We start from the raw sequence: 25,749 nt of genomic DNA on the forward strand, positions 1-25,749 counted from the left end.
TTAACATCTGTGCATTTTCCCTTGATTTTTTTTTTTTTAAGTAATATTTTTCTGGTGGCAGCTGATCAAATTGAAATGGCTAAGTTTTAAAATATCCCGATATTAGATGTACTTCAAATGCACCCACTTGCATTGGCATGCTTGAAATGGGAACAAAGAAAGCCTACCTCGCAAAGAAATACATTCTACTTTTGTATCTAATTTATCCTGCAATTCCTTGTGCAGCAGAATGATCGAGCCAACTGTGCTAAATAACTTAAACATACTATGTGAATGTAGTTTCTATATATTTTGAGATCTGGAAAGGGCAACTAAAATTCAGAGAAATAGCCACCACATCAGGCAGGACATGACAAATGCCCTGGGAGTGGTAAAATGCTTCGTAGAGAAAGTGGCAGTTGTGTAGTGCCTTGAAGATTTTACTCTTGAGACATGAGGGACACAAACCAGATTTGGAAGTGTTGCTCAAGAGTTGTCAGTTTCTACTTCGGGGGAAGACAGCCTACCTAGCAAAGTAACACATTCTACTTTTGTGTCTAATTTATCCTGTTAGTCCTTGTGTGGCAGAATGTTCAAGCCACTGAGCTAAATAACTTGGGCCGCATTAGAGGGATGAGGACAAGAAGTTAGTTAAACATGTAAGTACTGGGAAATAACAGTAGTTTGGGGATGGGTGACTGACATGAACATTGTAGTGTTTTAAGACGTTAATCTGAGCCCTAACCAGTTTGGCTCAGTGGATAGAGCGTAGGCCTGTGGACTGGAAGGTCCCAGGTTCGATTCCTGGTAAGGGCATGTACCTTGGTTGGGGCACATCTTCAGTGGGGAGAGTGCGGGGGTCAGCTGATCAATGATTCTCTCTCATTGATGTTTCTAACTATTTCTCTCCCTTCCTCTCTATAAAAATCAATTATATATATATATTATTTTTTTAAGACATTAATCTGCTAGAAGAGTTTATAACAGATCAGTCAGAGGTTGCTCCAGTGGCTTGGGAATGAGCTAATTGGGTTGCTCAGCTAGAAGGGCAGCAGTGGTGTTAATCAGAAAGAAATGGGAGATTGTGAAGCAAGGCTTGATGGGACTTGGTTACTCGTCATCCCGAGTAAGAAAGAGAGTGGCAGTTGTATAGTGCCTTGAAGATGTTACTCTGAGACATCTTGGACAAGCAGAGCTGGGTCAGCAGAGAGTGATTGTTAGTTTGGAAAAGAAGGAGTTTATTTACTTGAGCCCTGTTGAATCTGTCCGGGAATGGGAGATGATAACTGAGTGCATTGTGAGAACTTGTGGCTGCAACGGCTGAGCCCCAGGTAACCTTTGGGGATTTGTGGCATCTAGAAGGGCCAAAATACTGCAAGTGGAAACTGGTTCCTTTTTTTTTTTTTAAGATAGGAAAAAAGATGGACTCCACGAAATACATTCCATCAGTATTGATGCTGGATGAGTTGTGAATATGTAGAAAAATAACTGGTTAATAATAAATACAAAAGCTACCCAAACTTCAGTGTAATCAGAGAAATAAAAAAATAATAATAGTGAATTATTTCTCCCATCAAATTGGGGCAAGCAAAAATAAGGTTTGATTATGTCAGGTATTCGTGAGACTGTTAAGAAATTGATAGTCTCATGTACTGCTGATGAGAATATAAATTGGAACAGCATTTTGAGACAATCTGATAGTATCTATTAAAACTAAAACTGCATGTATTCAGGAGCCAAGCATTTTTACCTCAGAGGGACCCTGGTACTAGTGCAAAAAGGGGTATGAATGAGTTTGCTGTAACGTTAATTATAACGGGCGTGTTGGGAGTAACCTAAGAGCTCATCAGTGAGGTAGAGCTGAATGGACTTGGTTCACTTACGCGTGATTTGGAATTCTGTGTGACAGTTCATTAAAAAGAATGATGTAGATAAGCAGCGTGTTGAGTGAGGAAGAGAAGAAAAGGGGCGATTTCAGAACTGTGAGGGCAGCGTGATCCATCTAACTGAAGTACAAGGACATACAATTCACAGAACCAAGCCTGGAAGTTTTATACAACCAAGTAATCTAAGTGGCTACCTCTTTGGAATACACCCTAAAGTTAGATTAGGTGGCGGGTTTTCCAGATTTAGCAAATTAAAATATAGTATATTTAGTTAAATTTCCATTTCAAATTAACAACAAGATTAGTACCCGTATGTTTCATACAGTATTGGGGGCATGCTAAAGCTAAAATATCACTAATTGTTTATCTGGAATTCAAATGTAACCGAACATCCTCTATTTTATCTGGCAGTACTAGTAGGTGGTCAAGTAGAACTTCAACTCTGTCTTGCATCTTTTCATAACTCAAACATATTCATATAGTCTTTGTGTGAAAAATGAGATTTAAATGTATATAAAGAAAAAATAATCACTAGGAATCAGCCTAGTTTCATAAGAAATTATCTTGCATCTAGTCTCATTTATGTCAGACAGGATTGCTAAACATTTCGGACCTCACAGACCTTTCGGTCCACACCAGTGATCTGTGGACCACCAGTTGATAACCACTGGGTTAAAGAATATTATAGCGCCGGGACCGGTTTAGCTCAATGGGTAGAGCGTCGGCTTGGGGACTGAAGGGACCCGGGTTCGATTCCGGTCAAGGGCATGTACCTTGGTTGCGGGCATATCCCCGGTAGGGGGTGTGCAAGAGACAGCTGATCGATGACTCTCTCTCATCGATGTTTCTAACTCTGTCTCTCTCCCTTCCTCTCTGTACAAAATCAATAAAATATATTTTTTTAAAAAAAGAATATTATAGCGATGCAAGATTTATATTGAGAAAAGACTCTAATTTAGTGCCCACTTTATTCTTTTGCTATGTGCTACCCAGGGAATGATTTTTGGATAGCTGAATGGATAAATAAATTGTAGTATGAAGCATTTTCAACCCTAAGTGAAAAAGCAACACGAGTTTCTAGAAATAATGAAGCCACATTTTAAACTTTCTCATGGAAAATGATTTTCAGCCAAAACTGATCTGGCTCAGTGGATAGAGCGTCGGCCTGCGGACTCAAGAGTCCCAGGTTCGATTCTGGTCAAGGGCATGTCCCTTGGTTGCGGGCACATCCCCAGTAGGGGGTGTGCACGAGGCAGCTGATCGATGTTTCTCTCTATCCCTCTCCCTTCCCCTCTGTAAAAAATCAATAAATATATTTTTAAAAAGAAAATGATTTTCAAATAATAATATGCTGCCTTGGAACATTATCTAATTTAATCTTTTATAGCATTCCTATAAGGATAAATATTGTTTTATTAAAGAGGAAGCTGGTGTGGGGGGGGGGATATTTGTAATACTATCAGCGATAAAAAATTATTTTTTTTTAAAAGAGGAAACTGGGTTCAAAGAGAGTAGGTACTATATTTCTTCTGTTCTAAGATACCCAATTTTACAGTCCCTGTCAGGCTCCAGGCACGACTGAGCTGTTGTTGGCTGTACATGTGCTAGAGAACGTGCAGGATTAGCCAGTGGTGCGATGAAAATCCTAGAGATGACAGTGGAGCTCTGTTGCTCAACTGTCTGTACTCTCGCTCATCAGACAACATTGTGTTGGAAAAAACAGACGTGGAGGATGCTGAGCAGAAAAGTGATGTGAAAGAGAACTAAGTGTGAGGGAATTATTTAAGTTAAATTTTAATTTTGATGTATGTTCGAGTATGATATATGATAAAAATCCAAATTTGAAAAAGTCTAAAGAACCTTCTTAATATACGTAACTTAGAGCTTCTGTAAGATAAGAAAAAGTTGTTATACATTAATTGGCAGTTGATTTTGTTTCTAAGTGGTACATTAAAGTAACAGTAAATCTTAACATAGATGATGTTTTGGAAGTGATGAGATATACAAGCTACCCAAAGTCACCCAGCAGAAAAGATACCCTGAGTCCCTGCAGTGAACTGTAGAGTGAAAGGGAGTGGATTGGACAATTTTAATCTTACGCGTAATTAGCTTTTCATGTTTTATGTTTCAAGAAACTTTGATTCTTTCAAATGCTGGCTAAATAATGATAATATGTACATCCGTATAACACAATATTTTCAAAGCACTTACATGCATATTACCTAATATACTAGGACATGACACATGTCATCCTCCTATTTGCCAATTTAGAAACTAATAGAGGTGGAAATTGCACAGAGTGAAGTAAAAAGAAGCAAATCCCAAAGGGAAACTGAGATTTCTATCTTGATCCATAAAGCCCTTAATGACAAGCCTGTTAGGGCAGACCTGAAAAGCATGCCTGAACTGGAATACCTTACCAGGTTTCGATGAATATTGAAAAGACAGATTTTTTTTCCAACTGAGGCATAAGAGACATAATAAGCAAAGTGCACTAATCTGAAGATGTTTTTGCTGATGTAACCACCACCCAGATCAAGAAGCCTTTCCCAATCTGATTACCACCCCCCCAGACGTAATCACTGTACTAGCTTATTTCATACTAGAGGCCCAGTGCACAAAATTCATGCACAGGTATGGTCCCTAGCAGCTGCCAGCCTGCCTGCTGGGGCCTCCTTTTTCTGCTGGCCAGGGCCTTCTTTCATGGTCAGCACACTTCATAGCAAGCAATCGAACTCCTGAAGGGACACTTTGCATATTAGGCTTTTATGTAGATAGATAAAAGTGTGTTGTGTGTGTAATTTCTATTACTCCATCAGTGCTATGGGAGGGTCAGTTGCACCATGTCTTTGTCAACACTTGATGTTGTCAATTTGAATCATTGTAGTGATGTCTTGTTATACTTTTAATTTTTAAATTTGTCTTGACTAATAACAGTATGCACCTTTATAAGTTCCTGAGCATTTAGATTTCCTGTTTTGTGAAGTGTCTGTTTATACCTTTCACCATTTTTAAATGTTAGGTGGGTGTCTTTTTCTAATTGATTTATGGATTGTGGGCATATCATTTGTCAGATATGTAGTGTTCAAATCTTGTCCCAGTGCATGGGAATGTGAATGGGGTCCTCCCCCTCTCTTCACTCAGAGGGAGCATCAAACATGACTTTATCATCACTTGGACCTCTCTTATATAAAAATACATAGAAATACCCAGAAGCAAAATGTTCCCCTCATTCCTTTTTAGCCTATTTTGACAACTCAAAATAGGGAATTCTAACATTTTATACCGGTACTTTTAAAATCTTCAATAAAGGCTGAAACTGGTTTGGCTCAGTGGATAGTGTGTTGGCCTGCGGACTGAGGGGTCCCTGGTTCAATTCTGATCAAGGGCATGTACCTTGTTTGCAGGCACATCCCCAAATAGGGGATGTACAAGAGGCAGCTGATCGAGGTTTCTAACTTTCTATCTCTCTCTTCCTCGCTGTAAAAAATCAATAAAAATATCGATATTTTAAAAAATAAAATCTTCAGTAAAATATTTTAAACTACAAATGAAATATATGTGACATAGTGAAATCGCATAGCTAAGCTTTTACATGTTGAAAACTTTCCATTTCTATTGTGCATTTTGTCTTAAAACAAAAACAAAACAAAACATAAAACACAATGCCAGAAGAGAAAAGAAATTTTATAAACTAGAAGGAAGGAAAACTTTTAGCTATCTTTTAGCTTCATAAATACATTGAGTCTTATGTGTAGATGGGGGTTGGTATAAATAACCACATTCCTCTTAGATGTACCTATACAAGTACATTTTTAAAAAAGCAAACTACAGGCAAGTATAAGCTGTTAAGGAAACACCAGCAGTGGCAAGCTGGTATCTCTTGGCAAACCAACAAGTATCATGTCTGACAAAGTGAGAGGACCCTAAAATCTGTGCCAGGAAGCTGCCTGCTCACAGCCAGATGAAACGTTTCAGAAACCCTTTGAAAGGCTGTGCACGCTGAGTCCAACAAACAGGAGGGAAGAAGCAAGGAATGGAAACACTGAGACAAGATAGCGTCTTGTTTTGATGGGTTCAGTCGGGTTTTTACATTGGTTAGTTCGCCTGCAAACTTGTGCTTTTGACTCTCCGCCTAAAGGAAGTTTGGGATTATCCTGAGAGGTCATTGTTGACTTAGCTTTCATTCTAAAATATTTCGACAGTTCAGCTAAGCATGAGTCTAAAAACAACCCAAAGTTATTTATGTCATTGCCCCTTCTCTAAAATGGGATTATTTCATTGTCTTTGAGAACCAACTCTCTCACTTTTACTTTAAATATTAAAAGTATAAAATGTATCGAGTCATGTATTCTTCTACAGGATCTGAGTCAGAATGTGGAGGTTAAAAACAAAACCTGAATAAGTTGTACTTACAATTTTTAAGCAGCAATAATTTACTGAGGACATATAATAATATAACTTAGAAAAAAAAGGATGTATCATTCCTTAGAAAATTCTGATGCTTTGTTCTTTCTGTTCTGTGGAATATTTTTTTAAATGTTCCTTGTAGGATTTTTCTCATTTCACAAACTTTATCAAAGACTTACCAAATTTTGTATTTTCCAAAGATTTCTGGCTACTGACTTAAAACTATTGTTGGTAAAAGGTGTGTGTGTGTGTGTGTGTGTGTGTGTGTGTGTGTGTGTGTGTAATTTTAACTGACTATCCAGGGGAACACAAAAAAGTAAAAATCATCCACATGCTAACAAAACACTCAATATTACAAAAGCAGAAATACCTTCTTTTCATACCCTCCTTCCTACCCCCACATCCAGAAGCAACAACCTGTAACTATAGCTAATCACCTTCCAAACATTTTCCTGTGTATTTAGATAGGTTTGCCAGATTTAGCAAATAAAATATTCTGTTAAATATGAATTTCAGGTAAACAACAGATCCTTCTTTTAGTTTAAATATGTCCCGTGTAATATGTGGGACACATTTACATGTAAAAATTATTTGTTGTTTATCTGAAATTAATATTTCACGGAATGTCCTATATTTTACCTGGCCACCCTGATGCAGACATATCCACCCGTAGTATATAAACACATACACATTGATCAAGCTGTATGTATCCCTCTAAAGCTTACCCTTTCACTATTGACTCTCTCAGTCACATGTTAGAATTACTCGGTTCTTCCTAATGGTTACCTGATACGACGTTGTAGACTCATCATAATTTAACTATTCCCCTGTTGGTAGACATTTTAAGTGTTCTGTTTTTGTTACTTTTTTTTGTTTGTTTGTTTCTTACTGTTTCAGACAAAATAGTATGGATCCTCTTTGTCTTGGCTTGTAAACTTGTGCTGTTGGATCTGTAGGATGCACTCCTGGAAGTGGAATTGCCAGGCTATCGCATATTTTTAAAACATTGTGCATTTCCTTTATACCTATTCACCGGGGCCCCACGCAGGAGCAGCCGAAGCATCCGGCCAGGGGAAGCTGGCAGGCACCTTGCTTGACCTCGCAGAGTCTCCCCCTCGCTGTCAGCTCCGGGAGACCAGGCATGCTTGTTTTCCAGCCTAGCACAGCGCCTGCCACAGAGTTGGCCCGTGACACAAATTCAGAATGAATGCATATGAATTTACTCAGGGGGCCTGTGAGAAAGGAAATAATGTATGCGAAGCGCCTGGGGGAAAACAATGTCTGTAAAAGGCCTGGGATGCTCCTTTAGTTTTCTCACCCCATACCCACTTCCAGTTTCTTCTTCAGGGAGAAGGGCCTCGAAGCTGGTAAGGGGGAACACGGTTACAGGGAAGTAGAATAAGCTCTGTAACAGCACTGCTGCTAAAGAGTGCTGGCGGATAGAGGAGGGGGGCACCGCCCGGCTGAAATGGCTCAGTGGTTCAGTGTAGACCCACGAACCAGGAGGTCATGGTTGGATTCCCTGTCAGGGCACATGCCTGGGTTGCAGGCTCGATCCCCAGTGTGAGCCGTGCAAGGGTCAGGCGATCAGTGATTCTCTCTCATTATTGATATTTCTCTCTCCCCCTCTGCCTTCCTCTCTGAAATCAATACACATGTTGTGGTTGTTTTTAAAGAAGGAAAGAGCCAAACCGGTTTGGCTCAGTGGTAAAGCGTCGATCTGCGGACTGAAAGGTCCCAGGTTCGATTCCGGTCAAGGGCATGTACGTTGGTTGCGCGCACATCCCTGGTGGGGGGTGTGGAGGAGGCAGCTGGTCAATGTTTCTCCCTCATCAACGTTTCTAGCTCTCTATCTCTCTCCCTCTCTGTAAAAAAAATCAATAAAACTATATTTAAAAAGAGAGGAGGAGGAGGAGGAGGAGGAGGAGGAGGAGGAGGAGGAGGAGGAGGAGGAGGAGGAGGAGGAGGAGGAGGAGGAGGAGAGAGCGCTTCACTTAGCCTGTGGGTGTGAGAATTCTTGGGACTTGGCCATGGTCTACTCACCTAAATCTAGGAAGACAAATTGGAAAGAGCCTGATAGTCATGGGTGTACGTTGGGGGTAGAGCAATGGAGGGAACATTCTAGGCATGGGAATAGAATTGCAAAGGAACAAAGCTGTGATACTGCATGTCACATTAAGAGCATGGACACAGCCGGAAATGAAATCAGACCTACCTCTGTCATAGAGTGAACTGGAGTGGACTTCTGTGTGTGATTCAGGTTGACATTTTAGAATATCGTTTAGCCAACACTGTGGAAGGAAAAGCTTAGCACTACTGCAGTCATCCAGGAAGAGATACTGGTGACTTGACAAGGACTGTGGAGATGAGAGAGAAGGGCTGGTTTGAAAGGTAATTTAGAAACTGATTATGTGGTTGAGAAGAGAGAAGGGATCCAGAATGTCTGAAAGACTTCTGGAGCAGTCATTTTGTGCATGTTGGACCGTTATACAAGGTAAGAAATTCAGGTTGAGGAACAGATTGGATGGAGGTGAAGAAACTGTGTTGTTATCTGGGAGCATATTTGAAATTGTAGTTGTTATGGAATATTCTAGAAAGCGTGAGCAGGAAGCGTTTAAGTTTGCATGTTTGAAACTCCAGAGAGCCGTCCCAGCTGCCATTGTGACTTGGAATGCCTCAGCTTATGACTAAATCTTAGCCGGAGCCACGAGTGAATGAGTTGAGGAGGTGAAGACAATTTAGAATTTGAGATATTTATGCAACACATGATTGGGAACACAAACAAATGGTGAATGTTTGCGGCAACCATTGTGGACTACAGGAAAGGGAGCTGAGCAGGGGCCCACAGAAAGTAATACTGAAAGCCCAGATGGAATCAGCGACTGTGATCTGTCACCACTCTTTCGTGTGATGGTTTTCCCTTGGCAGTTTTAATGATGGGAGTAGGGACGGGCAGGTAGCTACTAAGATGAGGCCTTAAAAGGTCCATGTAAGGTGAAATGGAGGATGATTTTATTGTACCTGGAAAGAGAATAAAAATTGTGCACCTATGGATGAGGACAATGGGGGATGGGGAAAGGGCAGAGGGTGGGGTGGGAACCTGGTGAAGGGGAGCAATGGAGGGGGGGGAAGAGGAACATTTGTAATAATCTGAACAATAAAGATTTATTTAAAAAAAAAAAAAAAAAGCTTGTTGGGAGTTTTAGGTGAGCCAGGAGAAGGTTTGAAGGCAAGAGGGACATGTGTGAGACAACAGCCAGTCCAAGGGGGGACTGGATACTCTGAAGACTGAGTATGTTTCCCTGGGCTGTTCATAGTGGAATGCCTATTTTAAGTTACCTTGTAAGAGAGTCATTAGCGTCTTCGCCTCGCTCTCATGTTTGCCACGGGGAGTAGCTCTTGAGTTCCACTTGGCCTGAAGATCCCCTCTTCTCTTGGCCTCCATGCTTTTTTCCTGACGTAGCTGTGACCACCCAGAGCCTCTTGTGCCTGTGGACGGAAGAAGTTACTCGTGAGGAGCATATGGGCCTCCTCCCCCTGGAGATACATTTGCTGCCTCCCTCCTAACAGGCTGCAGCTTAAAATCTCAGTCCTTGCAACAACACAAAAGCAAAAATGTTGAAGTGCCGCCTCTTCGAAGGCCCCCCGAAACAGCTGTGCACGCAGCTGTACCCGGAGCAGATAATGCGCACAGATGTGTTTATGGGAAGGAGGCACGGATACGCGCTGTGTTGTTTTCAGCTTCTCACCACGGCAAGGATTCCTTTTCTCCCTCAAGGAAGAGGTACGTTGTGGTGAGCAGTGTTTTATGACCTGTAATAAAAGCCCTTGTAAAGACCATTTTTTGACCAAATGGAGCTAAGTGTTCTTTTCAGAGTCCTTGCCTGTGCCTCTCCCCTCTCTGTGTTGGAATGCACACAGTTCAGCATTAATGGATCACATGAGGAAATAATATCACAAATTCTAGTTCCTATTTGTTAAGCTGGGAAAGCAACCAAACTTATGTAATAAAGTTCATTAGGAATGTTTTTTTTTTTCCTACTCAGCAGCAGCTTCTGAATATGTATGTATATTAAGTAAAAATGTATATTGCATTTTTATAGTGCATGGTTATTATCCCGTGAAAGCACCCATCGGACAGTGTGAGGGAACCTCAACAGTTGGAGGCCCCACAGAGAAATCGGTTCAAACGGGTAAAAAGTAACCTAAAGCCACCCTAGAAAGTTTAGTTATTTACAGAAAGAGACAATATATTCAGCGAATAATAAACAGATTATTTCTTTCTTTCTTTCTTTTTTTAAATACGTTTGTATTTCAGAGAGGAAAAGAGGGGGAGCGAGAGATAGAAACATCAGTGATGAGGGAGAATCATCCATCATCTACCTCCTTCATGCCCCACCCTGGGGATTAAGCCCACAACCCAGGCATATGCCCGAATTGGGAATCAAACTGTGACTTCCTGGTTCATATGCCCATGCTCTCCTGAACCACATCAGCCATGCCAGAAGATTTCTGAGAACCTTCTTACCATGCTTCTAAGGACTTTATATAGTGAAAAGTACATGCACATAATGCACCTACACACTTCAAGTCAGTATGTGTGGCAAGGACCACCAATGACTCAGGCAAAGTGATTTGATCCCCAGAATGCTTCTCTTAGGGATGAGAGAGGCCGTGTGATTTGCTTAGAGTCAGAACCCCCACTGTGGAACGTGCTGAAACCCATGTCTTTGGATGGGCAAGTTGCTGAAGGAATTCTGACTAGGGGTGGGAAAGTAGAAAGGAAACCACCATTTTTATTCCATACTCCCGTGTTCATTTTAGGCCTAGAATGGTATACTTCTAAAATAATGAACCAACAGTTTCAATACGCATCTAAAGATGTTTTCATGGCTAACAGGTAGGACTACTGACTTACATGCCATACCTCTTGGGTCCTTATTCCCTAATCCAAATCTACTTTTTCTGTTGTTTTATCACCTGCTGAGGTTTTCCTCCCTGGAAGGAGTCAGTGATTTTTTTTTTTTTTAATCTATAGAATTTCATGGTCATTTTCCAATTAGTTTGGTAATACTTGCTTCTTTATGCAAAGCCATTGGACAGTTCTTGACACCTGTTGACACGGTGTGCTAAGATCCTAGTGCATCTGGAAAAAGAGGGATGGGAGCAGGCCCTACGCTCAGAAGATGGGGCCAGGCCATAGAGCAGTGAGTAAAGATGGCACAAGTCCTCAGGAGTTCCAGGAAGCGAGGCCAGAAGTTAGGTGGGCTTCACCTGAGAATGGTCAGGCATAGGATCAAGTTTGTATGTTAAAAAGGTCATACTAGCTAGAGTGTTAAGGATGAATTTGAGGGATGAGATCAGTGGGAAACAGTAAGGAATACATGTAAGGAAAGGTGAGGGCCAGACCCACTATTGTGAGGGTTTCACAAGTATAGAAAGTGTATGAAAACAAACAAAAAATGACAAAACTTTACTGCGGGAGGCAGAAGGCTTGAATAGAGAATGGCAGCCAGTGTAGAAAGACTTAGTGTTATAAAAATATATAATTTTAGTTACATTAGATTTGTTAAAATAAATTTCAACTGCAAGTTACAGAACGCTCCATGAACAACAAAATGGCTGTAAGGAAGAGCATTTTTTAAAAATATATTTTATTGATTTTTTACAGAGATGGAAGAGAGAGGGATAGAGAGTTAGAAACCTGGATGAGAGAGAAACATAATCAGCTGCCTCCTGCACACCCCTTACTGGGGATGTGACCGCAACCAAGGTACATGCCCTTGACGGGAATCGAACCTGGGACCTTTCAGTCCACAGGCCGACGCTCTATCCACTGAGCTAAATCCGTTTCGGCAGGAAGGGCATTATTGTTGATGTAACATCCAGGCCAGAGGTGGGCAACCCCAGAGTTGATTAGCTGTTCAGTGTTGTCATCAGCGATCCAGACTCTTTCTCATTACTCTCTGGCATTTTATATGTGCCGAGCTGTCTTCCTTTCTGTTCCAAGATGGTTCTACTGCAAGTTAATGCCCTCAAGCATAGCAGTTAGTATAAGATTTGCCGAGGAGAGGAGGAAGTTCACCAGAGAGTTTTATACCATGATCCTCCTGTAAAAGAAAGAATTACTTACCAGAACTCTATATCAGACGTACATCCTGCCCATACATCTCATTGGCCAGGACAGGGTCTCATGTCCATCCCTCCATCAATTCCTAGCAAATGGGAGTGTGATTGCCTTGGATTGACAACCAATGATGTCTACTCTAGTAGGAAAATGATAATGCGTTCCATGCTATAGAAAACCAACTTCTCTAATACATTACCTCATTTGGAGAGAAGGGAAGTATGTAGTGAGAAGAACATTCTCAAAAGAGGGAATTTAGAGGGAGAACAGGGGAAGATGAGAAGATACTTCTACCAAATAGAGCAATTACAAAGCATAATATGTTGTTGTTTTGTTTGTTTTCGTTCGTTGTATTTTACTGTTGACAGTACTACAAATGTCCCCCAATTTTCCCCCCTTACCCACCTCCTAGGCCCTGCCGCACCCGAGGACTTAACACTATTGTCTGTGTCCATTGGTTATGCATGTATGTATGTTAGGTCTTTGGTTATTCTCTGCCTGTCTCCCCCGCCCACTCTGAGATTTGTCAGTCTTTCCAGGCCTCTGGACCTATTTTGTTTGTCAGTTTATTATATTCATTAGATTCCACTTATAAGTGGGATCATGTGATATTTGTCTTTCTCCGACTGGCTTATTTCATTTGGTATAATACTTCCCAGGTTCATCCATGCTGTTCCAATGTTTTTAAAATTTTATATTATAAAGAATATGTGTTGAAATGGAGAAATATCCATGGTTATATTGTTAAATGATTTTTAAGGGATTGTAAAACAGTGTTTATAGTACAAAAACTATTTGAGTCACTAGCCAACAACCTAGGCCCCTTATACTTTGTATATTCTTATGTTATATCCTTCTCCCAAGAATTTATAATTAACATCGCATATGTGTAGTTTCAGTTCCTGATGACTTTCCACTGTGGGTTAGTAATAGCCATCATGATGAGGTAATGCTTTCTTCTTCCAGACTGTCCATGTAGTCATTACATTGTTCCTCAAACACCAGCATCTCCAGGATTGGTGAAAATCAGTTGTTCTTATTTCTAGTTGTTTGAGACAGGTTCTTTACTTACTCAGCACTGTCATTATTTTCAGGAGTGAATTATTTTCATTCTCTCTTCAGAATACATATTTTTATTAATAAAATCTATATATAAATCCCCTTTTATTGTGCTTTTATCTAGTTGCCAGGAGCAGTAAAAATAGAAAGCCAGCACTGGCCATTAGAGGCCTTGCATTTGTTTCTGCTGAAGAATCCGAAAGCGAAGTGTCACCTTGCTCAGTCATCTGCTTCCCCTGCCTCTGCCACTCCTCCCATTGCCAGCCGTCCAACCCTCCCAAACACACACACACACACACACACACACACACACACACACTGTGCTGAAGTGACTGGTTATAGGGCACAGCTCGACTGCTCTTCTTTGGAAAAAGCTCACAAGTGTCTCTTGTAGCTTGTCTCCAGGTTCTTCCATTTATTGCTTGCTTTGAATTCACCTAAAATTACAACTTTCCAAGTGATCTGAAGTTTTAAAGTACTTGCTTTATCCATCCTTTGGCTGTGTCAGGGTTTGTTTTGCCCTTCGTGATTTTGGAGAAGGCATTCTGTGGGTGGCCCTGAGGACTGAGATGGGAAAGAAGGAGGGAAACGGCTTCTGCGGCCGTTTCTGCTACCCGTTGTCGCCATTGGAGAACTGACCGGTGTAAGCTTAAGGATCCCTGCCCAGTTCTGACCTGGAGTAAAGAGTTCATGTGCAGTCACCTTGCTGCTGCGACTTAGCATCTCCCTGAGTGCACACGTGGCTGGAGTGAGCGTCAGAGCCTGCCTCCCCGGCTGCCCAGGACCCAACCATGGCTTTGTTCTCTACTTCATTGCCCGTGTAGTGTGACTGTACCATATTTTATGGGACAACTAGGATTCTTAAAAGATCCTGGGATTAGGTCCACCAGTTCCACTTGTGGGCACATATATCCAAAAGGATTGAAAGCAGGGTCGCAAAGACATACTTGTGCGCCCATGTTCATAGCAGCGTTATTCAGAATAGCCAAAAGGCGGACGCAACCCAAGTATCCAACAACAGCTGAATGGATAAGCAAAATGAGGTACATTCACACAATCGAGGATTACTCAGCCTTAAAAAGGAAGGACATTCTGGTGTATGCTGCACAGGGATGAGCCTTGAAGATGTGACGCTAAGTGTAATAAGGCAGTTACAAAAACACATGATGATTGCACTTACATGAGGTCTCTAGAGCAGTCAGATCCATAAGGACTGAAAGCAGAAGGGTGGTTGCCAGCTTCTGGGCAGGGAGAGAGATATGGGGAGATATTTAATGGGCACAGGATTTCAGTTCTGATAGATGGAAAAGTTCTAAAGACCGGTTGCACAACAGTATGAATATACTTAGTACTAAGCTGTGCACTTAAAGCGGTTAAGATGGTAAATTTTATGTGTATTTGATTTTGCAACTAAAAATCATATTATTAGTTATCAGCAAAATTTAAAAAAATGAAAAGATCCTTGGACTAGCCCTCATTATTGTCAGTAGTCCTCTCTGACTTTATCATCACCTGTTATGTATAGGCTCCTGTGATCTTTCACTTCTCTTCCTATAATCATAACCCTTACCAGAAGTCAACATGTTCAGTGTAAAAACCTTTGTTCTGTGTGATATGTTTTAAACTCGAGACTCCTCTGATACCCTTCATAGGAAACAGTAACTCATTGTAAAGAGAATTCTGTCGAAACATCGAGACAAATTTGAAAAGACTGTGGTTTACACAGTATGAGGAGGGGGGGAAATGATTACCTTTGTCTAAAAGTTGTATGTGTCTTGTTTTAAATTATGTAATAGATCAACTAAACTGTAAGGATGTGAATATGGCACTTCCATTAACTACAATAGATGTATCCAAAAATATGGAATTATCTATTGAGAGCTGTCATTTCTATGACTTACTGTGTGGAATAAATTGAGTGGGGTTTTTTTTAGTATATTTTGGACCTATTTATGCTATTTTGTAGTTAGGAAAAGATCCAGCGATAACACTTGTTTCTTTTAGAAAAGTTTTCAGTTTGTTTTGATTTTAAAGAAATAAGAGGGTTAGCGTTCTAGAACACCTGAAAAATAAATAAATAAGAGGCTTTAAAAAACTTCAGACTGAAGTCCAGAGTCTTTTAGGGCAGTTGCCAAGGACAAAAACACCACCTAAAGTCGCTGGAAGACAGACTTCATTCCATGATGCGGTCCTGTTGAAACATGCTTTCCTGTCATGCATCTCAGAAAGATACGGAGTGAGGCCCTGAGTGGCTGTTTATCATGAGGAAGGCCAGGTATTCACACCCTTTCTCCCAGGACTGTGGGCTGTAACATAAAAGGTAACTTAAAGAGCCTTCATTGGCAGTATCTCCACATTGTGTCCCTGAGATTACTGTGAAATATCTGAGCCTTGTGTAAAACAGATTAATTTAGACTAAAGTCTCGAGGAGCTAATTTAAAAGTGTGTCTCATGATACTGTACGCCGAGATAGAACCGATAATAAATGTAAGCAGAGAATCCTTTGAAATGTCTTTGGCCGGAGTACTGCTTGCAATTCTGAAGGAAAGGTGGTTTTTTGCATACCTTGTGTCCTGATGACTTATCCATTCGTATCATCCTCAAAAATTGGGACCATGTCTTGTGACCAGAGTTCCTGACACAGTTAAGTGCGTGTTTCTTTTGAGATTAGGGATTCCGATGAGTGATGGTTAAGGTTGAGGGGAAGAGGGTCCCCCAATCATACTTAGTCCAGGTCCATTATGTTCACCAACTCAACTTACCTCACAATTAAATTACTGAAGGTAATGAGATTTTTGGCAAGATATTTTTAAAAATCGTTAATTCAAAGCTCACTAGTTCAAAACTCTTCTTGTGGCTAGATATTAAACTGGTAGGTTTAAAAGAAAACCCTGTTTGCTAACAAAAATAATCTGAAGAATTGTAATTCTTGTGTAGAACTAACTTTTCCTATATTTTTAGGCATCACTTACATGGAATCAATTTCTAGTGCAATCATGTGGACTCACACTGCTTAACCTGTGCTTAGATGGGATGTTAAGTCATTTTCATCTAAGTTCCCCTTTGAACAAAGGAAAATTAGACTCTTAGAACAGGTTCCAAAATAACACAACTAAAAACAAATGATGATGATGGTATATCGCAGGGTGGAAAACCATGCAGCCGTTCAAAGTCATATTGTATAAAAAAAACTTTTTTGTAGAAGTTTTGTGGTAGTGGCAAAATATTTACAATGAATTATTACATTTTTTTTTAAAAGAACCACAAAATAATATATATAGAATAATAACCATTTTTATTTATAAACATATTTAATATACTATGGCACAAGTGTATAATACTTATATAAATTCTATTATGATTATAGTACTTACATAAATTACAATAATATTGTATAACCATGTATTCTTTTTATACCTACATGTGATTTTTAAAACACAGACAAGAAATACACAAAAATTATTTAAGAGTGAAGATTTCTCTGTTCTCTAAAGGGTAGGATTTTGAGTGATTTTTGTCCTTCCTATAGAATTTTTTTAAATTTTATAATTTACTGCATTAAGCATACACCAATTTTATAATTTAAAAGGAAACATAGTATGTGCTATATAAATAAAGGCACAAATAAAAGCAGTGCACGTTTATTTACTCTGTAATTCAGGCTTTCTGTAAAGTTAGATGGGTCTTATGGTTAATCAATTAGTTCAGATTTTTAAATTTTTGTTTTGCGAATTTGTTGCTTATGGTTCGGACAGTGAAATCTGAGCCAAGCAGATTTATTCTTGGTGCCATTTTAAATGGTTGGTACTTGGTGTATAAGAAGCTAAAAATGATGAGCCAGCATAACATTACTTTTGGTTAGTCATGCTATTTAAAATTTAGTGCTTACAAGTGTGTGCATATGTTTCCAATAAAGACTTATTTGCCACAGCGGAAGAGTGCTTTTGTGCTTCATTTTCACACTCATGTTTATTCATCATTGTTTGGCCTGTAGTGGTTCCTCAGTCTCTAAGGACAGACTCTAGGTGGACAGTACCGTCTTCTCCAGAGTCTTCACCTTTGGAGGTTCAGAAGATAGTAAGTCCCCCCTTATCCACAGCGGATGCCTGAAACCACAATAGTACCAAACCCTATGTAGACTATGTTTTTTCCTATACTTACATACCTGTGATAAAGTTTAAACTATAAATTAGGCACTGTAAAAGATTAACAATAAGTAGTAAAGTAGAACAGTTATAACATTATACTGTAGTAAACGTTATGAGAATGTGCTCACTCCCTCTTCCCCTTCTCCTTCCCCTACTACTCCCAACCCGTATCTATCTCTCTCCCTCTCTCCCTCTCCCTCTCCCTGTCTTTCTCTCTCTCCCTCGCCTTCTCCCTCTCCCTTTCTCCCTCTCTCCTTCTTTCCCTCTCTCCCTCTCTCCTTCTCTCCTTCTCTCTCTCTCTCTGTCAAAATATCTGTTAACCAGTCTAATGACTGAGAGGGCTGTCAAGTGACTAACAACCGGGTAGTGTATTCATCGTGGGCACACTGGGCAAAGGGATGACCCCTGTTCCAGGTGGCACAGAGTGGGACAGCACAGATTGTATCACACGACTCAGAAGAGCATTTAGAACGTCCGAATTGTTTATTTATAGACTTTCCCGTTTAATTTTTTGGGGGGTCTGGAACCTTTATTTTTAAATTTTTTTATCGTTTAAAGTATTACAAATAGAAGTACATGTGTCTCCTTTTTTCCCCATTGATAATTATTTTAGGGCCCAGTTAACTGTGGGTCATTGAAACAGTGGAGAGTGAAACTGCGGGTAAGCGCGTGGAGGTGCATCTCAGGGAGATCCCCGTTCACCGGTGTCCTTGCACACCCACCCTTAGCCCTCTGTGCTGTGCACTGAGCTCGTAGCACTGACCGCGTTTTCCTGTGGTTGTTCGTGACTTCATCTCCCCCAGGACACAAGACATTTCAATAATTATTATAGGTAAATGGTATACCATCTGCCAGAAACTTCATAGCACCTTTGCATACATTACTTCATTTAAACCTCAAAATAGTGTGAAAAGGAAGCACTGTTTTCTCCATGATGTAAATGGAAAAGCTAAGGCTTCCATTTTGAACACGCTGGGCTGTGCAAACAGAACCCCCGTCTCTAAAGGAAGAACTCGGTACCTTAAACCAGTAACCACATACGCTGTTCTCCGAGAGGGGCTCAGTGGCGCAGCCGCTGACGAAGCGTGTGTCCTCACACCGGTCACCCCACGGCCGTAAACCCCATGATGCTGCCTGATCCTTTTCCTAACCTTATGAACAAGGTAAAGTCTGTCCTCCCTTGGATGCACCATTCTCACGGTAGTTTGAGAGGCAGATCAATCTTATTAACCCCAGATTTCAGAGTATCATATCATGGCCAAATTTTTAATTCCTACTCCCAGACCCTGTTCCTGAGTTTAAGTGTTGTGTCTAATTTCATCAGTTCTAAAATTAGAAAGAGATGTGATTTTATTGGTTTATTTTCTGAATGCACCCCGTGCTTTATGCTGGTGAATAAGCATGGCAGTAATAGCTACCATCTATTGAATGCTTGCTATGATGCTTAGTGCTTTACAAACAATGATCCTACAAAATAGGTTTTGGTACTTTGCCATTTTACAGATAGGAAAACTGAGGCTCAGCGAGGTTAAACGGCTTGCTGGTTTTACCTACTACTCCTTCCATCATAGATCTGATAAAGGAGTGCATTAGGAATTTGTATTCCCTTTCTCTGGACTTTTTGAATCAAAACTCTGTCTTGCTAGTGGTGTGACTTTGGGCTAATTACATACATCTACTGTGTATCACTTTCTTGACTTGTGAAATGGGGTGATGATATTATTTATCTTCATGTGATGGTATGGATTGACTGAGCTGCTAAATAGAAGGTACTTAGAACAGTGCTTGACACAGTGTTGGCTTAATAAGTGGTGCTATAAAAATAACAATTACTATTATGATTATTATTCACTGGATTTTGACTATGGAGATCAAATACTAAACCATATAGAAGTACACGAAGTAAAAAATATCCCCCTCTCTCCACCACCTCCCAATTCCTCTCCTGGCATTAACCACTGACACCAGTATGGTATGTGTTCTTCCAGAATATTTCCTATGCCATCTGAAAGTTGTTTTGTTTTTTTAATACATCTTATTGATTTTTCACAGAGAGGAAAGTAGAGGGACAGGGAGTTAGAAACATCGATGAGAGAGAAACATCAATCAGCTGCCTCCTGCACACCCCCTACTGGGGATGTGCCTGCAACCAAGGTACATGCCCTTGACCGGAATTGAACCTGGAACCCTTCAGTCCGCAGGCCGATGCTCTGTCCTCTGAGCCAAACCAGTTTCGGCCTGAAACTGTGTTTAAAATTGTCCTTTCATTCGTAAAGTACAGCTCCGGAGTAAACATGTTTGAGAGTGGGAGATAGGGAGGTAGGAAGGGAGACGGGTTCATTGGTTCAGCAAATGTTTCTCAGCTGCTCTCTGTGTGCCGAGGCCTCCCCTGGGCGCCGAGGGCTTGGCATGTTGCGCTTCTGTTCTCACTGTGTACGGATTTTCTCTCTCGGTCTTACTTAGGACATGATGTATCAGCTTCTCCGAGGCCTGGACTTCCTTCATTCCCACCGCGTGGTGCATCGCGATCTAAAGCCACAGAACATCCTGGTGACCAGCAGTGGACAGATAAAGCTGGCTGACTTCGGCCTGGCCCGCATCTACAGCTTTCAGATGGCCCTGACCTCCGTGGTGAGTGAAAAAACGCTGTTCTCTCACGAAGCTCGTTTTTCCTCTTCCGAGCGGTAAACGTCCCCTGCCCCTGATGTTGTGATTGCCGGTGGTCAGCGGGTGGCAGTGGAGGGGGAGGAGAGCGCTCTGCTCCCCGCTACGGACACATCCGGGCCGGGCTTGCTGTGGACGGGACCCGATGCAGAAATAGCTTGTTGCATCTTAGTCACTGGAGAGGAATCCGTTACAGATTCCCAAACGCTGCCTGCCGTAACCCTCTTTTCAGAGCTGCGTGTGTAGATAACGTCAGGGGAAGCACAGCCCAAGGTCTCGGGGTGGGGGGGGAAAGTGGGGGAGAGCACCAGGCACCTCGCCCTGAGTGCCGCATCCTGGTGGAGGAGCAGCCAGGGGGCCTGCACAGGTGTGTGACAGCACTCCTGTGAAGCTCTGCTGTCAACTGGGCGAAAAAAAAAAAAAAAAAATTAAATGTGCGTTGAACTTGGATGGCCCATCAGCAAGTAGCACCACCCTGCCCGGCAGAGGCTCGCCCAGGCCCAAAGAGAAAGGCTCTGTTTTGGCAAAGAGTCACAGTTATGATATCCTGTTCTATGTCCCATTCAGGCCCCAAAAAAACAAAACAGCTATTGACTTTGGTGTAGCTCCTATTTCTCCTTCTAGTTCATTGTTTCTGAGATGAATTTTTATGAACTTCTGCATCCCAAAGATAAAAATGAGGCTCTGATAACCCTTCTCTTTGAAACGCCTGCTTTACCGACAGTGAATTCATGCACAGGTTTAAAAAAAAAAAAAAAAAAAAAAAAAAAAAAAAAAAAAAAAAAAAAAAAAAAAAAAAAGGCAAGACATTCCCCTTTGCTGTGCTACGGATCTGAGGCAGAGGGTGGATGTGGAGAATTCCTTTGATTCTATGATGACTATAGAAACGGCCCTCAAAGCATTAGATTAAGCCTTACGACAGAGAATCCTCTTGGGTAAATATGTCGTTTTTCACCTATAATCCAGCTTTCTCGTGTTTTATTTTCACTGATTTCTGCCTTTCCATGACTCAAGTACAGTTGACAAAGAGTGCAGTGTGGTGATGAGGCATTTCTATAACTTATGAAGTTACCCCTCCCTCCATACGTCTAGTACCCACTCCACACCAAACACATGGGGGGGGGGGGGGGGGAGGGATTAACACATACAAGTTGCTGGTTGTGAAGGTGTCTCGGGGTGTCACGGACAGCACAGGGAACATACGGCGGCCTTTGTGTTTAGCATCTCCAGCCTCGGAGTGGGTCTCCATCGGGGGCGGCCCAGTCCCGGGAGTGGCGCGTCATTGAGGAACCTATAACCGTGCCTCACGACCACGGTGACTTGGGGGATGGACGCGGCTACGAGGAGGCTGATCCTCTGCACAACAAAAAAATTGTTTCCCCACATCTCATGAATGCCTCCGCTGCGACGTATTATAGAACATTGGTAGGGGAGTCAGAAATTCTCTGAGAGGGATAACTTGCCTTCGGAAGACGTTCCGTTTACAAAAGTGTTCTGCTTTTCCCCACCCTGAAATTGGGGTAACCACCACCTGCACCAGTGAGGTAACATACTTTTCCCAACATGCCATCCTTTAGCAAACATGTCAAACTCACGTTTAGATGTGGCCCACCAGCAGAGAGTTGGACATGCTTTACCCACAGCACCCAGAGTTTGAGGGGGGTTCCTTGGAAATGTGTCCCCATTATTATTGAAAGGCACACGGTACTTGCTTCCTCTCTGCCCAGCATGCACCATCGTTTCTGAGGAGACAAGGCACAGGATGGTGTTTGAAGGATACGCCTCAGTTTTGGGCTGGGTCAGGCAAGCCCTGTATTCTTATATAATCACACCAGAAAGGGCCGAGGCTGTGTGTTTCCCAGTGGGAAGGGTGAGGTAGGCTGCAGGCTTCCCCAGGAAGTACTTGCGCATGTTGTAGCAGGGCCCTGGGGAGAAGCTTGAATAGGCTTGACAGTCATCCCAGGAGCAGATGGGAGGAGCTGGTCCCCTGGAGGACATTAATTGAGGGAAGAATGAGCCATCACTGAGACACTTTGATTCCCCGAAGTGGGTACTAAAACCCACAAATAAAAACAGGAAACTCAATTGGTTTTGTGTTTGTTTGTTTTTTTCTTATTAAATTTAAGGAATGGTAGCCTGGCTTGTGCATAACATCAATTAACATTCCATGCTTGCCTGAAAGTTGATAGGTCCAAGCAGGAAAAGGCAGACAAATTATTTCATGGAGAAAAGTGGCAAGGCAATCATAAATAAGCTGATTTTTCTGGTTTGTGCTGCTTACTCTGTATAAAGTTAAAAAAAAAAAATAGACACTGGCAAAGACACTGGAATAAACACAGATTTTCCTTGAAAGTGATGCTTGGAATTTAATGGAAATAATAAAAGGTATGATTCCTGTAGGGTGCTGCATTTCAAATTTTCCCCATTGGTTTTTTTGGGTTGTTTTTTTTTTTTTTAAGGGGGGAAAAATCCATTTAGCATAGTGATATATTGGTTCACATACACATGGTGACATATAAAGACTTGGAATCGCAATTTTCCAGACCAAACTGGTATTTATTTTTCCACTTCCTGAAAATACACATTTTTTCGTGGGTTATGTCATACAGGAACTGGGAATGGACTTAATCTGTGGAATGTTAAAGGCATTGCAAGTTAACTGATTCGAAACTGACGTTGTACTGCATGAGGAACACTGATGTATTACCTTCGGAAGCCTGACTGGACGTTCCCCTCCGGTGCCTCCTGCAGAACTTAATCCCTCCTTTCTCCCTCGGTGATGCCAGAGGGACGTCTTATTAATGTCTTTCTTGATACTGCTTTCTGTCTTGTTTGACATTATTTGGGGTGGGCGGGTTAGTTATCAGGCTTTACACTCTTGAAGGAGTTAGCCTTTGGGTAGCTACTCATTTAGGGCAATCACTAAGTCTGCACTGTAGGTGTTGCTGTGAGTGTATAATAACATACGTGCACATGATTTAACCTGCCTCCACCTGGTAAAGGAGGGTAAGTGCCTGTGGACACCTAACTGTCCTGGGCTGCCTCCAGCATGGCCCTCAGGAGTGGGTAGGGAGTCTGGGTCATTACTGCTCATATATAATCAGGCATGCACCCCTACACAGTGCTGTGTATACCTATTGCTTAAAAGGTTGTAGAATTACGCCGAAGGCAGTTTGGCTCAGTGGTAGAGCGTCGGTCTGCGGACTGAAAGGTCCCAGGTTCGATTCTGGTCAAGGGCATGTACCTTGGTTGCGGGCACATCCCCGGTAGGGGGTGTGCAAGAGGCAGCTGGTCGATGTTTCTCTCTCATCGACATTTCTAGCTTTCTATCTCTCTCCCTCTCTGTTAAAAATCAATAAAATATATATTTTTTTAAAAAAAAAAAGGTTGTAGAATTAAGATGTAGGTCGCCACCATGAATACCTTAGACATGACAGGAGGGCCCCCAGGCCTGGGTCTCCTGCTTCAGAGGAGCCTGCCCTGGCCCTGCTTCAGCCATGCCTCCTTTAATGGGGCAGGAAGCCCAGGATACCAAAGAGATATACCGCCTGGAGCCAGAGACACACCCTGCCACACTCAGAGCATTGGAATTCCCTGGCTGAACGGGAATTGCATGAGCAATCCTCAGGTTCTTCCTCCTAACAGCACACTGTCCTCGTGTGCTCACCTCAGCTGTTCGCAGGCGAAGGGGCAGAGTGTGCACGTGTCTGTGAGCATCGGAGGCCCCTGTTGAGACAAGGAGCGAGGGATGTGAAGAGACGTGGGGACCATCTCACGTAGCACGGGTTCCTTCTTTCAGAAGAGCTGCTCTGAAACCATGAAAATCAATGTTTTGGCCTGATTGAAAGAGTACCTTTTTTGGAAAACCAAGGACAGGTCACGGGGAGGGCCTTCCCACTGCACAGGAGCGATACGTGGAAGTCACGACTGGTGCAGTTCTATGATCTCGGTGGCAGAAGTGGTTCATGAATATGTGCTTACCCAATAGAAGAACTATGAGACTACCTGAAGTTACTTGTAGAGACATTCTCATGTGAACATTTCTAAGTACTTCCCATGTCACACGTGGTGTATGGTGCAGCTTATTTTTTATCTGTGTAGACAAAAGGGAAATAGAGACCAACTACGCAGCCAGAAGTGTTAGCCATACCTGGCGGGAGGGTCCTAGAGCACAGCCTGGTCGTCGACAGCCACCCCACGATGACTGCTAGTGATGCAAGTTCTTTATCACTTTTCCCTCAAACTGCATCGTAGCAGGCAGCGCCATACTGGTGTCACTGGGTTTGGTGTTTTGGGAAACTCCTTAAGAACCACCTCACTGTGCAAGTGAGACGCCCACAGGCATTCTGTGACCAGGTTAAGTCTGAATTCACCGATTGTAAATGGAGAACCCACCACCGTGCCCACTTCTTCCCTCTTCTCGCCGCCGTAGGCTCCAATTCTTCCCAGCCTATCCAGCTATGTTCCGTGGAACTCTCTGGTTCTACAGAGGGTGTCCGGCAGTTCCACAAATGCCCAACAGTCCATCTTTAAAAATAAATCGCAAGTCTTGCTGAAATTATAAGTTAAAAAAAAACAACAACTAGTCCATGCGGCATTTTGACACGGTGGTGAACCACCGAGGCATGAATGTGTGCCTCTTGTTGGCCGATGGTTTATGTAGACTTCGGAGTGAGATTTCTTCGGCCATCCTTGCACACAGTTGAATGTCTAATCGATGTATCCTTGCTTAGGAGAAATCGAGCATTCCATATTTTTTCCATTGATTTTTTTTTATTTTATTTTATTTAGAGTGGAAGGGAAGGGGAGAGAGACTCACATTGATTGGTTGCCTTCTGTACGGGGCTGGGGATTGAGCCTGCAACCCTTCCTGTGCTCCAGCCACTGAGCAACACAGGCCAGGGCTCAGAAGCCTTTTGATGAACCTAAGGGAGGAAATGAATGAAATGGAGCTGTGCCATTCAGTCCACAAATAATTATTGATCGCTTTCCATGCGCCAAGTATCCCGAGAGACAATAGTGAGACAAACGAATAAGGTCTTTGCTGTTATAGAACTTACCATCAAAAGAAAGACAGCTCTTCATCAGATAGTCTCACAAGGAAATGTGCAGTTAGAAACAGAGATAACTATAAAGGACACAGTTCTGCGGGGCCATGTGACCCAGGAACCCTCATTGGCTGGGGGTCAAGGAAGCCCTCCCTGCTCGCCCGGGCCAGCCTGTGGGGTGCTCAGAGAGGGCCCCGGCACCCTCCTCTCCGAGCCCACCTGGACACAGGCCCCGTGGCCGTGGGCATCGTACAATCCCTGCTTATGTTCCGGGTCTGTGTTTGGAACCGCTCATTGTACGGCACCCCCTTGGCACCGCCGAGTTGACAGGGTGAAACAGGACCCAGAGATGGGAGAACAATGTCATCTTTTACAGGAGAAAATAAATTGTTTATGCTTGTTTCCTCTCCGTGCGTGTTGTATTTACT

General features: G+C 42.2%; 1 protein-coding gene across 1 annotated transcript in view; it reads left to right on the forward strand.

The window, feature by feature from the left end:
- The window catches only part of CDK6 (cyclin dependent kinase 6), a 202,987-nt gene that overhangs the window by 82,532 nt on the left and 94,706 nt on the right, over positions 1 to 25,749 (forward strand). Inside the window, exon 3 of the mRNA XM_036429434.2 lies at positions 20,073 to 20,240. Within this exon, the coding sequence (XP_036285327.1) occupies positions 20,073 to 20,240 (168 nt within the window). The remainder of the gene's footprint in view (positions 1 to 20,072; positions 20,241 to 25,749) is intronic.

Source organism: Pipistrellus kuhlii, unplaced genomic scaffold (genome assembly GCF_014108245.1).
Source record: "Pipistrellus kuhlii isolate mPipKuh1 unplaced genomic scaffold, mPipKuh1.p scaffold_m20_p_10, whole genome shotgun sequence".
NCBI classification, from domain to species: Eukaryota; Metazoa; Chordata; class Mammalia; order Chiroptera; family Vespertilionidae; genus Pipistrellus; species Pipistrellus kuhlii.